Genomic DNA, 15,527 nt, shown 5'->3' with positions numbered 1-15,527 from the left:
GCAAGCAAGTCTAGCCGTAGACAATAAACATCGGACGTTATTTGCGTCGCCTTCTAATTTTGAATTTGACATTTCGTTCGTTGGGTTGGCGCGAAATATTTCACACTTTCGATTTGATTTTGTTTTATTTTATTGATAATTTAGTATTTGCATAGAGCATTATTACTTATCATAATATACTGTATGGGAAAACCTCTCGTGGCTTAATTTAAACCACATATTTGTTATCATCTTGGCTGACAATATACGAAAAATGTAGTTAAGCCAAAAATTTCATTTTTTTCTTTGAACTAATTTGAACACTATTTACAAATACATTATAGCAGCAAAAGCAATTATAACAGCCGCGCCGCATATCCGTAACATTCCTAGACAACCTACCTACTACCTTACACCTCTTCCGTGATCAAGGAACATGGAGCTGTTCACACAGAATTGAGCACTTGATTATTTTTTTTATTTTTGTTGGAATATTTAGTTGTATTATGCTTCTGTAGACTAGTAATACTTGTAGTTTCATTTAAGTCATATGAGTGATCTCCATACTGTATTATGTCTTAAAACATCATTATTCTAACCATTTTACCATCTAGACAGTCATAAAATAAATAGCCAACAAAATATACCAACAATTTAATAACTTAATTAATTAATCCAATCAAGTAATGAAATACTACAACACTTCATATATTAAAGTGAGTGCATTATTAATTTTGTAACTTAATATTATGTTTTGACAGTTCTAAATAGAAATGGCGCTAACTGCTAGTGACTAGTGATGCGCCAACACTACTAACGATACCGGTAAACTTTCAGATATTCGAAAGAAAAGATTATTTTCTGTAACCGAATATAACATGAGTACAATGATTTGATAGCCCAATTACTCCTTCCCATTTCCCGATACCCCAACAACCCTTAAATTCCTAAGCCCTCTAAAAGGCTTAAATTCCTAAGCCCTCTAAAAGGCTTAAATTCCTAAGCCCTCTAAAACCTTTTGGGGCTTCGGAACGGCTGTAACGCTTCTGGTGTTTCGGGTGTCCATGGACGGCAGCGATTGCTTACCATCAGGTGAACTGTCTGCTCGTTTACCGGCTTTTTACCCGACTGCGCCAGAAGGAGGGTTATGTTTTTCGAGTGTATGTATGTATGTATGTATGTATGTATAATTGTTTGGCACGCTCTGCAGCCTAAACGGCTTGATGGATTTTGACTTGAGAGGTGTCGTTAGATTTGTATTTACTGTGAGAGTGACACTGGATATATCAAAATTAAAAAAAAAACAAAATGGCGGATTTTTGGCGCCAAATTCGAATATTTCTCACTCTCTAGCCTAAACGGCTTGACGGATTTTGGCTTGAGAGGTGTCGTTAGATTCGTATTTACTGTGAGAGTGACACTGGATATATAAAAATAATAAAAAAACAAAATGGCGGATTTTTGGCGCCAAATTCGAATATTGCTCACTCTCTAGCCTGAACGATTCGATGGATTTCCGCTTTATAGGGGTCGTTTGATTCGTGTTTACTGTCAGAGTGACACTAGATATATCAAAATGAAAAAATAATAAAACTAAAAATAAATAAATAAAAAAAGTAATTTAAAAAACTAAAAAACCCGACTGCGTTTCTTTATAATATTAAAATGAAAAAACCCTAAAACAAGAAAGTCATCGTAAAATTTAAGCAGTCGGGACCCATTCTAGAAAGCAAGCCGTATGTGCCCTCACAATGTCTTTATATTTAGAATGGGTCCCGACTGCTTAAATTTTACGATGACTTTCTTGTTTTAGGGTTTTTCATTTTAATATTATAAAGAAACGCAGTCGGTTTTTTAGTTTTTTAAATTACTTTTTTCAAGTTCAAGTTTGCGGGACCAAATATTTATAACCGTATCTACAACCGGTATCATGTTATTTATTATGCACTGCGTAACATCCCTATGATATACAACATTTGGCCGTCAGCGTCAGTAATATGATATCAAAGTTTACGATGCTTAGACATTGAACTTGTTGCTCTTCTAATACGATGGAGAATCTAAAACGTTTTGTCAGCTGTTCATAATTTTTTATATTATAATTATTATGAGTAAAAATATAATTAAAGGACATGGCTAAACCAAAGTATGGACGTCGTAACCCGTACAAATAAATATTGTATAAATATGGTACCCAGCAATAAATAAAGCCGCATAATTAAAGATTGATATTTTGTAGTTAAGAAGGTCCAGAAACTTGGCATATCTGCGCAATCCTGAAAATAAAGTAGCGTTCCTACGTCAAACAACGTTACAAAAACTTGAAACTACAACACATTGCTGTGAACTTTTACTAAGGCGTTTTGATGTACCTGAGCCGAAAGTTATTTATATATGAGGTAGATAGGTAAACAATTTTGCTTATACTAGATAATGAACACAAAGTAACAGACACAAAATATATAGTAAGATTGTGCAATCTTATACAAATATATTTTGTGTCGATCAAAACATTTACAATTATTTGGTTTCAGAAAAAAGTCATTATATTACCGTTATTAAAAATTGATGTTCGTTTAATTATTTCGATTTGATTTTCGGGGAAACTAATGTCTTAATAATAGCTTGCAGTACCTACTTCCGTGTTGTCATGTCAAACCACAACAAAAAAAAATCAAATATGCAACTTATTTTTTGTTAATTTTTGTTCACCAAGTTATAAGAATTAGTTAAACACAAAATAATTCATAAGTGAATATTTAAATGATACGGGTTAGCGTCAAATTCGTATTCTTGTTATTATGCCTGGGTCAGTCATTTAGCCATCTCCTTTATTAAGTAATAATAATATCTTCTGATGTATTTCGTTACGTGATCCAAGACGGTCATTCATTTCCCTGTGTTCCGGTGAAATCGCTCAATGGCTTCTCCCGCCTTAGGAGAGGGAGTGTCAGACTCTTACTGACTAAAAACCACCCCGTTCCTACTCCTGCTTTTCGAGCCGGAGCCCCGGTAACCCCTAGGTAGTCCGCAGCTCCGGATCAGACATCAGTTCTTCTGGGCCCCATTTGTGGTGGTCACAGTAAATAGTGGTAAATATCAATACCATACATTGTCTTTTCTATTCAATCTTTTGCTCATCTATCCTACCTCAACTCGGTCCAAAATGCAGATTCCTATGCAGAAAATTCGCTTGCAAAGTGACGACATATACTTCAAAGAAAGGGTGATTCATGAATTTCAGTTGCGTCCTAAAATATAATATGTTATATGCTTAACCTTGTGCCAATTTCAGCGGTTTTCGTATAGGTGTGTATGTACGTATGTTGTGTATTATATTAGTAGATATATTATCTATATACTTTAGTCTTGGCGAAAAGAGAGCTTTAGATCTTACGATTTGTCGTCGATGCTTCGCTGTTACGTGGAATTTTATTTTGATGGAATTGGGGGCAAACGAGCTGACGTGTTACCTGATGGTAAGCGATCAGCGCCGCCCATGGACACCCGCAACATCAGAGGAGTCACAGGCATTTTATAAAGGAATACGCTATTTTCACCTCACCTGATGGTAAGCGATCAGCCATGATTCGCCCATGGACACCTGCAATACCAGAAGGCCTTCAAAAAAAGGAATTAGCTCTTTTCTTGAAGGTTTGAAAGTCGTATTGGTTCGGGAAAACCTCGTATTCATTTCAATAATCATAATATTATCATCCTTTAAATTGTCCAACGAACCATTAACTAAATAATTAATGAATGACACACCAATCAACGTTCATTGACTAATCTCTTTTAGAATTTGATGGCCGTTTCGTTTAGATTGCGCAAATAAATAAATTCGATCATGATCTGGCGCACTAAAGCGGTTCGTTCGTATTAATTTAGAGGCTATTTGCCAAAAACTCCGGTAAGTAGCGACGACACATTGAATTGTCGTAGTATATTTAAAATATTGCGAGGTTTTTGCACTTTTATACCTGTACCTTACCTTAGTATGAGTTTGTTTTACATTGGCTGGTTTATTCGAGCCAGCCAATCAGACCGCGTAACGCGCTCTCGTTTCGATTACTTTAAAAGTAAAGCAAACTCATACTAAGGGTGCAGTCCTAGTCTAGGTAACCCTCTCAAAAAGCAGGCAACACATATTGTATATTGTAAGTCCTTTAGTGTTAAAGTGTCCATATCGTCCATGAGCAGTATCTATTGCTTGTTAAGTGATCCGTCTGCTTGTTTGCTGCCATATCGCATAATAAATGTTTTACTCTGATGAACGTTTTCAAGTCTCAAGTAAATAGATTGCTTATGGAAAGGTGAGCTCCATCGTAGGCCGCATAATCTCTTACCATCAGGCAAGATAGTAATTTTGACATGTAAAAAGTGCTCCTTTGTAGCCTAATAAATTCATTGTTTCATCATTTCAATGGTTTTAGCAGTTACCCAGTGTCAGTCACTCTATAAAACGAAACAGCTTTGTATGCCCGTAATGTAAAAGGTGTGAATGTTCACGACTTTTACTTCCCGTAGCAGACAGAGGTGTGCCTTGTAAGTAGATACGCTCACTTTTCACTGGTAATGTTATTGGTTGCATTGTAAATTGTAAGTAATAGGGAGTTAGAGTTAGTGTGCTTAGTCTTAGGGAAAATCTACACTAATATAACATATAAAGCTGAAGTTTTTGTTTCTTTGTTTAAACGCGCTAATCTCCCGAACTGCTGGTCCGATTTGAATAATTATTTTTATATTGGATAACCCATTTATCGCAGTTATAAAACATCAGAATGGGTGAAACCACGTAAAAGAACCTAGTGCAACGATGCCCGATTAAACAGTTTTCTATATGTCGTGATTCCTCTGGTGTTGCAAGTCTACCTAGTTACTTATGCTATGTACAGATGTACACCTAATATTTAAAGAATATTTTGGCAATGAAAATAGATGCAATGAATACCTGAACAGAAGCATTTTTCTCAGTAAACTAAAAAACAAAACATAAATTAACTACCCCACAAAATTTCTCCGTCTAACACAAAATAAAAAAATAAAAATAACCGTCTGCGCTCCAATAAATCAGTTTTATCCCCAAACCGTGCGCATACTACATCAAACATTTCATTTCATAGTGTACTATAATTAAACATTTCGTGTTCCCCGAAAAGCGGGCATTTCTTCCATCTTTCGGATCAGTTGCCGTGGAATAGTTGCGACCGATTGACGCTACAGGACTCTGGACTAAGTGCTCAGAAACAGAACGGTTATTATTTAAAAAAAAAAATTAAACGTCAAACGTCAAAACGCGGCCATTTTGTTATTAATAGAGCGGGAACGTGTGCTATTTTTGGCGCGGTTTACAATTTTTTGGTTGAATTGAAACGTACAATGTGTTAAAGTGATTTGTTTACATATTATATGTTGTGATTTCGCGGTGTTTTCTATGTTTATTTTGGTAATTGGTGATCGGAATGTTAATTAGGGAAGTGTAATTTTAATCCGAATTTGAGTGTGTTTCGGCATTTCTTCTCAGAGTAGTCCCATAGGAAATGCCGGTTCCATCTAGTTATTTAAGAGATTGACATGTAAATGAGTTAGATCGTAACCTATTTGCAAAAATAATAATCATTTATCATTTAATCAAAAGCGAATAAAATTAATAAACAAACATTAATTTACTCAATTTTCTATTTTAAATGTTTACATTAAAACCATTGCAACGATATTTTTTAAGAAAAATCAAGACGTATAAAAAAACAATTTTAGAAAGAAAGAACAAAAGAAAAATATTTTCAAAATGGAACGCATGTCAACTCATTCTACGCGCGAAAGTATAACCAGTGTACAATGATCTCTACAACAATACAAGATAATAGTACAGACAGGTCTGATTATATTGGTTGGTCTTCCCTTTGACATTTCTCCAGAATGAATAGTTGTTTTATTTTGTTTATGCCTATTTTAAAGTTGCATGACTAAAGAAGTTTGCGAAGGCAACTCATTTGCTAAAGTTTAAAGTATACTTTGATCTCTACCACAATACAAGTTAATTGAACAGACAGGTCTTTAAATTCGCTTGGTCTAGTCCCTAACGACCATTTCTTCCAAATGAACCTAGTTGTTTCATTTTGTTTATGCCTATTTTAAAGTTGCATGACTAAAGAAGTTTGCGAAGGCAATGGTTTAAAGCTTCTTTGATTTTGTAAAGATGAAAGAGCTTTTCATTTCGCTCATTAGTCTAGAATAAATAGTAAATTTTGTAGTTAGGTTTTAGATATATAGGTTGATCAATAATCACTACATAGTATAAAACAAAGTCGCTTTCTCTATCCCTATGTCCCTTTGTATGCTTAAATCTTTAAAAGTACGCAACGGATTTTGATGCGGTTTTTTTAAATAGATAGAGTGATTCAAGAGGAAGGTTTATATGTATAATACATGCATAATATATCACCATTGCACCCATGTGAAGCTGGGGCGGGCCGCTAGTTATTTTTTAAATATGGTCAAATAAATGGACAAATCTGGGACTCCGAACAACTGCATCAAATAAGATATTTTTTAAAGCTTCTACTAAGCTGGTTCCTCAAAAATGCAACATAGCTATATCAATGCCCGGAGCTGCAGACTACCTAGCGGTTTTACCGGGGCTCCCGCTCGAAAAGCAGGAGTTGGAACGGGGTGATTTTTAGTCAGTAAGAGTCTGACACTCTCTTGCCTCGCCCAAGGTGGAAGAAGTCATTAGATGATTTTACTCCCTTCAAAAAATAAAAGTTACTTAACAATGAATCAACATGTAGTTATTTTAAGCTGTTTTTAAATAGATAGATAAGTAGAAACTGGTTATTTTTAACCCAAACAAACCTTCCACTAATGGGATTGACCGATAAACACATAGATTTCATGGAATAATGGAAGTCACCCATTTTGTCCAATCAAGTTAATGGCTCACAGATAAAATACTACTGGGTAAGTGATATCGCTTTCACGAATTGGGAGTTAGGACCTTCTTGGTGACATACCATAATCTGTCTCGTTAACCACGCCTAAATGTACCAAAAGGATGGGAAGAAATGTATTTTGTACAACCGAGTTTGTGATTTTATATTATTGTAGTATTCATATATAAAAACCATACTTGTTGGTGTAGCAAAAAACAAACCGACTCGAAATGCAGGAGTAAGAATGGCGTGGTTTTTAGTCGGTAAAAGTCTGAAACTTTCTCTCATCTCGCCCAAGGCGGAAGAAGTCATAGAATGATTTGCCCCCGTCAAGAAAAAAATACTACAGCAAGAATTAAGTGCTTGATACTCAAACTAAGGCTTCAAGTACAGAATACTGAACTGAAACAGCAACGCCGTTGTGTTTTGTCATAAGAAAATATAGGTGACACTACGGATACACACCTAAATATATTAAGTCATCAGGTAAACCGTCTGCACTTTTATCGCCTTACCCATAAAAACAAGAAAATTCTTCAAAAAATCTTTAAATCTCTTTCCTTTCTGACCTACTCAAATGCATTTCCATTGCAAAACACAGAATAGTGTCACAACAACAAAAATGTAAACATTATTACGTCACCAATGATGCAACAGCGTTTGGGCACCGTCCAATTTTCGATAAGAATGAGGAAACGACTGAAATAACCCACCAACGGGGATATTCCTCATGAATCCTATTTGTAAATATACACTTTGACTAATCTTCAAAGTATATTTCACCGTTTGGTGACAGTAGCAGCGCTACTCTTGCTGTGGGTGTCATAAGAGCTGACGAAGTGACTACACATTTGACAAAGACTAAGACAGCAGTACTGTGATAAACTTGAATCTTTTAAGCTGCGATCTCCAACGCCTGGGAAGCTTCTTGGGAAAAATCCTCTAATGACTTCTCCCGCTGACGATTTTTGGGCGAGGCAAGAGAGAGTATCAGACTCTTACTGACTAAAGACCACCCCGTTCCTTCTCCTGTTTTTTCGAGCCGGAGCCCCGGTAATTGTTTTTGTTGCAGATACTGTTGAGTTGAGATTACTGAAGCCTCAATTTGCCCCTTCCAAAATGTAAGAATTTAAAAGAGAAAGGATTGAAATTTCTTGCTCGTTCTTCTCCATTCGAAGCTACACTTTGGAACGAGCATCTAGCTTCACTGACGGACAGACTGACAGACTATTATTTATTTCTTTATTTGTTGACATTTCAAAAGTACCTATTTATGGTTTAATTGGAATAAATGATTTGACTTTGACTTTGAATCTACTAACAGCGCTCATTGTTTTACCATCAAGTGATCCGTTAGCTCGTTTTCTAGAAAACTACATGAAATAACCTTGTCTTTTTGATGTGTTTCTTTTTATTAATTTCACCTAATAACAGGTGGGTTTTCGCCACTTCTTAGATGCATTGTAGATGTTTGGCCGTCTCCCAAATGTTGATACAATGCTGTGAGAATTACTCATAGTGATTATTTTTTGTTTTTTCTTACATCAGTAGGTATTTAGCTATTTAGTTGCACCATACCACCACCCTTTAGGTGTAGATAGTATCCGGAGCTGCGGACTACCTAGCGGGTTTACCGGGGCTCCGGCTTGAAAAGCAGGAGTAGGAACGGGGTGATTTTTAGTCAGTAAGAGTCTAACACTCCCTTTCGCCTCGCCCAAGGCGGGAGAAGTCATTGGATGATTTTCCCCCTCAAAAAAATAATGGTGTAGATAGTGGCCACCGGAGAGGTTTTAGTGAGGTAAAAATTCCACACTCCCTAGTTTTTTCCCTAAAAAGCTAGGTGACTTTTGCCTTTTCAAGGGTTTACCTGGTCAACAAAAAAAGTTATTTGGCTATTTATTATGGCAGGAAATCACCAAAACAAAAGCTCTAAAGACTCTCGTCGAGAAGCCATGCTGGCTAAATATTTTCTTAACAATTCGATCTTTCAGTACGAAAACAACATCTGAGTAGTTCAAAGAAACATCAATAAACTATAGATTTGTAAAGATTGTTTACATTATTTAAGATATTTCTTTAGTAGTAAAACTTATATCTTAACCCATATTCTTTTCAAAACTCACTTTCAAGTTAAAAGTTACGAAAACAAACATTCATAATACTTAACCTAAAAATCCCTTTAAAATCGATTCCCGCCAAAATTCCTCCATGACTCACAGATAAAAAATGCTAAAAGGAAACGTTTAGTTTACTCTATAACTACGTTTAGTTTAACGATTTCAACACGATTTTCATTAAGACTATCGTTTGCTACATCAGAATGAGAGAGATCTTCTCGCGTCATTTTTAGATCACTCTGACTCACGGCATTTCGTTCTAAATATATTATTATGTATTTACATTTTGCCCTTTTTACTTTTTTGGGATTATTCTACATGACAGCCATGTTTTACGGTGTTCGATCTGAATACTTGGAATTATTTCGTTTATAAATAAAGAAGGAATTATTAATGTGTTAGGTGTCATGTCGTTTTCTAATAGATTAATTTTCTTTTACTAGTATATAAATTACTAGCGACCCGCCCCAACTTTGCATGGGTGCAATGGTGATATATCATGCATGTATTATACATATAAACCTTCCTCTTGAATCACTCTATCTATTAAAAAAAAATCGCATCAAAATCAGTTGCGTAGTTTTAAACATTTAAGCATACAAAGGGACATAGGGACAGAGAAAGCGACTTTGTTTTATACTATGTAGTGATATTATCTGTCAGTTACTAAACCGTTTTATTGCTATTAAACTTCCTTTAAATTAATAGCGAAATAAAACTGTTAGTTTGTTTATTTATTTATTAGAAACTCTACTGCTTGTGTACATTCTTAGGAAGATTAGAAAAAATCCTCTTGAAATGTTTTCTAATACATAATTATAATGTAGGTTTTCTAAAAACTCATTTAAATGCAACTACTGAAAGGGCACACAGCCGACACAGTCGTAATAATCTCTTCAGATCTTGTACCAAAATAAAATCACCGCTGCATTTCTCGAGATGTGCATCTATCGTTACTTGTTTTTTTTTATTTTGCGTCTAATTTCGTCCACCGCGCAAGTCAGTTCGAGCGCGCATGCCGCAACGTGCACTTCAAATACAAAAACGTAGAATATACGGCCGCCATATTTTATTATTGGTAAATATTCTTGTATAACAAACCTCTTATGTAAATAAACGCTTCTGTCAATAACTGGTGTTGGGATTACATACTAATTTTGATATATTTAACTGTTTTATTCTTGATTTTAAGAGCCTAAAAAGGGTCCTGGATCGGTCAGAAACGTGTGTCAATTTAGTGGACGCAGTGCTTTCGTTATTAAAATAGTGACTTTAAAGATACTCTTTTCTTAAAAGACTGTGTATAAAAGTGTTTGTGCCGTATGATATATTTTGAAAAAAAATGGGCAAGAAAAAGAAAAATGGTGCTAAGAAAGGCGGCAATCGGTTTTTTAGGTGGATCAGAAGGTAAAATGAAAATTGTTTTAAAAATATATGTGTGATTAACATTAATTTAATGTGTTACAATGTGTGATTAACTAATCCAGTCATTATTGTGTGATTAACAAATAGATATTAATAAAAAACATTAACATAATGCGTGTGTTTTCTTTATTAACTCTGGCCTGGCAGCCATGTTGGCTAATTTTGGCGCGTATTTTTATTTGTATTTAGTCACGTACACCATTCAGGTAATAAGTTTAAACCTAAGTGTAGCTATTTTTTAAATATAAGGATTTAATAATCCACTATGACTTAGATGTAAAAAACGGTAAGTCGGGTGTTGAAATCTTTTCTTTAGTCGGTATATTGCTATACATTAAATAAGCAAAATATTTATTAAATTGCAATGAAAATCTACAATTGACGACTTTTTTAATCTGATAGTCGCACATCACCATACTGAGTACGAATTCTTAGGAATTGTCAAAAATATGAGAAACTCAATTGAATATATAAATATGAATTGAGGTTTAAGAGTTATGGAATTAATCAAAACACCTATTATTTCGGAACTTTATTTCATATTAAAAAAAATAACTTAATGTGTAACAAAAGCATTTATAAATAATCATATTAAATGTCAAAGTATTTTCGAAAACAGGAGATGACAAAAAACAAATCATGATGTTACCTATCTTCTCCGCTTACCTCTTTGAAGAATAAGAAACGTAATAATATCTCAATAATACCATACAAGCCATTACTGCGGTCTACTTAGCGGGTTACCGGGGCTTCAGCTCGCAAAGTAGGAGTAGGAACGGGTTGGTTTTTAGTCAGTGAGAGTCTGACACTCCTCTCCCCCACCCAAGATGAGGGAAGTCATTGGGCTATTGTTCCCCTTAAAAGGCCATTACTATAAATAACAGTTACATCACACAGGAAACAACTATAGTTCTTATCAATGAGTTGACTTTTGATAAAGAAACTACAAAAGAATCGTTGAACCTTTAAGTTCAAACTTTAACTTATCTCACATCCATATTTCCCCTTTTATGAGTATTATAATAGCTTTTAAATTAGGTATGCATAGGAATGATGACGGGGTATGAAAATTAAAAATCATGATATTAAAATAATAATTAGTCATCTACTAACTATTCAAAACAGAGAGACTTACTCGAAGACCTAATAAAAGCATGTTAAAAATAGACCAACTACACTTCTAAATACCTTAGGATAGGTATGGGAGAAGCCCACCATAACCTCCCAAAACCGCTGCAACTCCTGTGCACCAGGATCTCCAGTAGATACAACCATGAAAACACCGGAACACTGAAGTCCGGCGCGTCTCAGCGACATGAATGACTTGGATCCCGCAACGAAATAAATCAGAAGACATTTTTCTATCAGAAGATAGATTTCTTTTTAGGAACCATCCATGAACATTTATAAAATCAAAGCTCTCAAGTTTTATATAACCCAGAAATAAAAATCTCTAGGTTGGCAATTGTAGCTGCTATCTTTTGAACCATTATTTTTATGGTATAAGCCGGTAAACAGACAGACGGATCACCTGATGGTAAGCTATCGCCGCCGCTCATCGACACCCGAAACATCAGAGGCGTTACAAGTGCGTTACCGGCCTTTTGTAGAAGAAAGTCCTTAAATGCCTTCCTAAACAGAATTTAGGGGTTGTTACGTGAATAGGGGATTGCGAAGATAGGGAGCAGCGTAATTGGGCCTCCGGTAACCTCACTCACACAACGCAAGCGTTGTTTCACGCCGGTTTTCTGTGAGGCCGTGGTATCACTCCGATCGAGCCAAAGCATGGCTCTCCCACACTTAACCTTTCGTCTGCGGGTATATGAGACAACAAAAGAATATACATTGTGTCTCGCACTGATCAGAGCTTCAGCATACGACGGGTTAATAACAATACGAAACAAACAAAAAGTATTCCACAAAAGAACTTCATAACAGCAAAATATGAAACAACCTCAAAACGTAGGTACTAAAGTATTTTCAGTGCATGGAGCCGTTAACTGCGCTTTTGTGGCTCCCTTCCAACTGGGCATCAGCTCAGTTAGATTTACGAGAGCATTTCCTAGATTCTAGCCATTTTCCGTGCATACTGTGACCTAATTTTAAATCGCTATAAAAATGTCTTGTAATGGCCGTATGAAGTTTGCAAGTTTTGGCTCACAACTATGCAATGTTGCATAATAAAAGCTTATTGTTATGCTTTTGATACAGTCAATTTAAATAAGGCTATAGGCAATATACTGTCTGCAATATACTACTTACTGACTATAGACGTCGTTGGTCGAGTGGTCGGAAGGTGCGACTGCCGGGCAAGGGGTCTCGGTTCCGATTCCTGGATCGGGCAAAGTATTAACGGGCTGTTTTTCGGTTTTTCGAAAATTTCTCAGTTGTAGCACGAAGTCTGGTATTGTGCCCAGTATATGGCAATAGGCATCACCTCCTATTACATGTAACGGATAACATAAATGGTGAATAGTGAGTGTACATTGTATAGCGGCATGCCGTAATGTGCACCTCTGCCTACCTTTCGGGGATAAAAGGCGTGACGTTGCTATATATCGATTTGAAATATCGCGTGACGTCACTTCTAGGTAAATTTTATACTTAGAAATAATGTATCTTCCACCCCTAAACTTTGATTCGTTTTATCCAAGAATTGTTATCCTATATGATAAATAAAAAAAACTACGTGTCTAAAAATATTTCATTACTTAATTGACGGACCAATTAGACTTAATTTTCATACCCCGTCATCATCCCTATTGCAGTCACTCTTGCACACCACTCCTCCCACAAAACTTTTTACTAACAACAACGTAATATCATTTACAGTAACCACGATCTACGTTTAATGTAACAACGGGTTTTTTAAATGCCGACCTAACAATTAGATAAGTTATCTGGTCTCCGTGGGCGACCAGACCGCGACCAGGTTGCTAAACCAACGAATTAATCCTCCCACACAGGCATTAGACGCCATGCTTAAAACAGTTGAGGACATTGACCAGTTTACGAAAAGACAAATTGATGTTTAGGACATTTTTGGTATGATATTGTCTGGCCCAAACTTTGTTGGCTTTAAGTAACTTGATTTCCGGGATTTGGCGAATTAGAAAAACATGGTGAATATCCCGTTTCGAGTTCTAATACTAGTGTTAGTGACCATATCAGTTTAAAAACGTATGTAAGAGTAAAGAATTATAAATAAAAACATGATATGATATTTGTAAAAAATTAATAATCACTTTTACATTAGTGGATTGGAGGACATCAATCCGAATGCAGAATACATAGTCTAGCTTCATTTCGCGTACCCATTAATATCTTAATGAAAGCATGCGTTGAAGGGTTAATTAAAATATTAGCCTTTCCACTGCTAAACTATGCACCATAAATTGACACTAGAATGCAACACAGACAGATTGCATGACAGCTGTCATCGTTATGCAGAAGCAATATGGCTGACTTTAACGCCATTTGTATAGGCAATGCAACGTCACGCCTTTTATCCCCGAAGGGGTAGGCAGAGGTGCATGTAACGGCACGTAATGCCACTATACAATGTACACCCACTTTTCACCATTTGTGTAAGTCCCATGTAATAGGGGGTGAGCTTATTGCCATATACTAGGCACAATGACAGAATCCGTGCTACTACTGAGAAATTTACGAGTTTTAGTTTTAGCGAGACTAACGAACAGCAATTGATTTTTATATACATAGACTGCCTCATTGGTCGAGTGCTCGCAAGAGCGACTGCTGGACAAGGAGTCTCGGGTTCGAATCCCGGGTCGGGCAAAGTATTACTGGGCATTTTTCGGTTTTTCCAAAATTTCTCAGTAGTAGCACGGAATCTGGAATTGTGTCCAGTGTATGGCAATAGGCTCACCACCTATTACATGGGACAAGTGGGTAGGTACAACAACAAGTAACACAAATGGTGAAAAGTGGGTTGTATAGTGGCATGCCATAATGTACATCTCTGCCCTTCGAGGATAAAAGGCGTGACGTTGCATTTTTTTTAGGAACAGGAATAGATGACTATAAGCTCACCACCCATTACATGGGACTATAACACAAACGGTGTAAAGTGGCTGTACATTGTACAGTGGCATTACGTGCCGTAATGAGCACAGAGGTGCTCATCATGCCTACCCCTTCGGGGATAAAAGGCGTGACGTTGCTTTTTTAAGTAGGCAGAGGTGCACATTGTGGCACATAATGCCCATGTACACCCACTTTTCACAATTTATGTAGTAAGTCCCATGTAATAGGTGGTGAGCCTATTGCTGCATACTGGACACATTTCCAGACTCCGTGCTACTTCTGAGAAATTTTCGAAAAACCGAAAACAGTAATACTTCGCCCGACCCGGGAATCGAACCCGAGACCCCTTGCCTGGCAGTCGCATTTGCGACCACTCGGCCAACGAGGCAGTCTGTCACCTATTTCTTCTCTACAATTTTACCGAAAGCCCTACAATTTCCAAGTTACATAGAGCCTGTAAATACCACGTTAGTTTGCGAGCTAACATAGCATTATGCGGTCGCATAGTAAAAATTATTAACTCCATTACACGCTCTAGTAACAGCTGTTAAACGTTCGGGAAACTTAACTGTTTCGTTAATTACCTATTTGCATCATTAATTAGGTAGACTGTGATGGTTGAGTGGTTGGATTGATCATTAGATTCGGTTAGCATATTTGTTTGATTGAAAAATAAATTTAAAAATTAAAAAACCCGACTGCATAAAAAACACTTTAAATAAAAACTGAAAAGTAAAAAACAAGCTTAGTCTAAAAGTGTAGATAGCAATGCTATTACCACAAAATTAAATAATTTCATAATCAATACACAAAAAATAATAATCTTATGCGAAACATAATTGAGTGCAACAGTCGGGACCCATATTGAATGATTTTAGTCTAGTTTATTTAATGGGTCCCGACTGTTACACTCAATTATGTTTCGCATAAGATTATTATTTTTTGTGTATTGATTATGAAATTATTTAATTTTGTGGTAATAGCATTGCTATCTACACTTTTAGACTAAGCTTGTTTTTTACTTTTC

The 15,527-nt window shown here is 36.0% G+C and overlaps 1 protein-coding gene and 1 long non-coding RNA gene across 2 annotated transcripts in view; one reads left to right on the top strand and one right to left on the bottom strand.

Annotated features, from left to right (window-relative positions):
* The window catches only part of LOC126912118 (uncharacterized), a 100,761-nt gene that overhangs the window by 50,749 nt on the left and 34,485 nt on the right, over positions 1–15,527 (bottom strand). The gene's annotated exons all lie outside the window — the stretch shown is intronic.
* The window catches only part of LOC118279825 (uncharacterized), a 54,781-nt gene continuing 44,354 nt past the window's right edge, over positions 5,101–15,527 (top strand). The window contains exons 1-2 of the mRNA XM_050702610.1: positions 5,101–5,233; positions 10,221–10,435. Coding sequence (XP_050558567.1) covers positions 10,371–10,435 — 65 coding nt within the window. The 5' untranslated portion in view covers positions 5,101–5,233; positions 10,221–10,370. The remainder of the gene's footprint in view (positions 5,234–10,220; positions 10,436–15,527) is intronic.

The sequence above is a fragment of the Spodoptera frugiperda genome, chromosome 22, assembly GCF_023101765.2.
Source record: "Spodoptera frugiperda isolate SF20-4 chromosome 22, AGI-APGP_CSIRO_Sfru_2.0, whole genome shotgun sequence".
Classification (NCBI taxonomy): domain Eukaryota; kingdom Metazoa; phylum Arthropoda; class Insecta; order Lepidoptera; family Noctuidae; genus Spodoptera; species Spodoptera frugiperda.
Note: the sequence above shows the minus strand (reverse complement) of the source record. Positions and strands in the feature narration are given on the sequence as shown.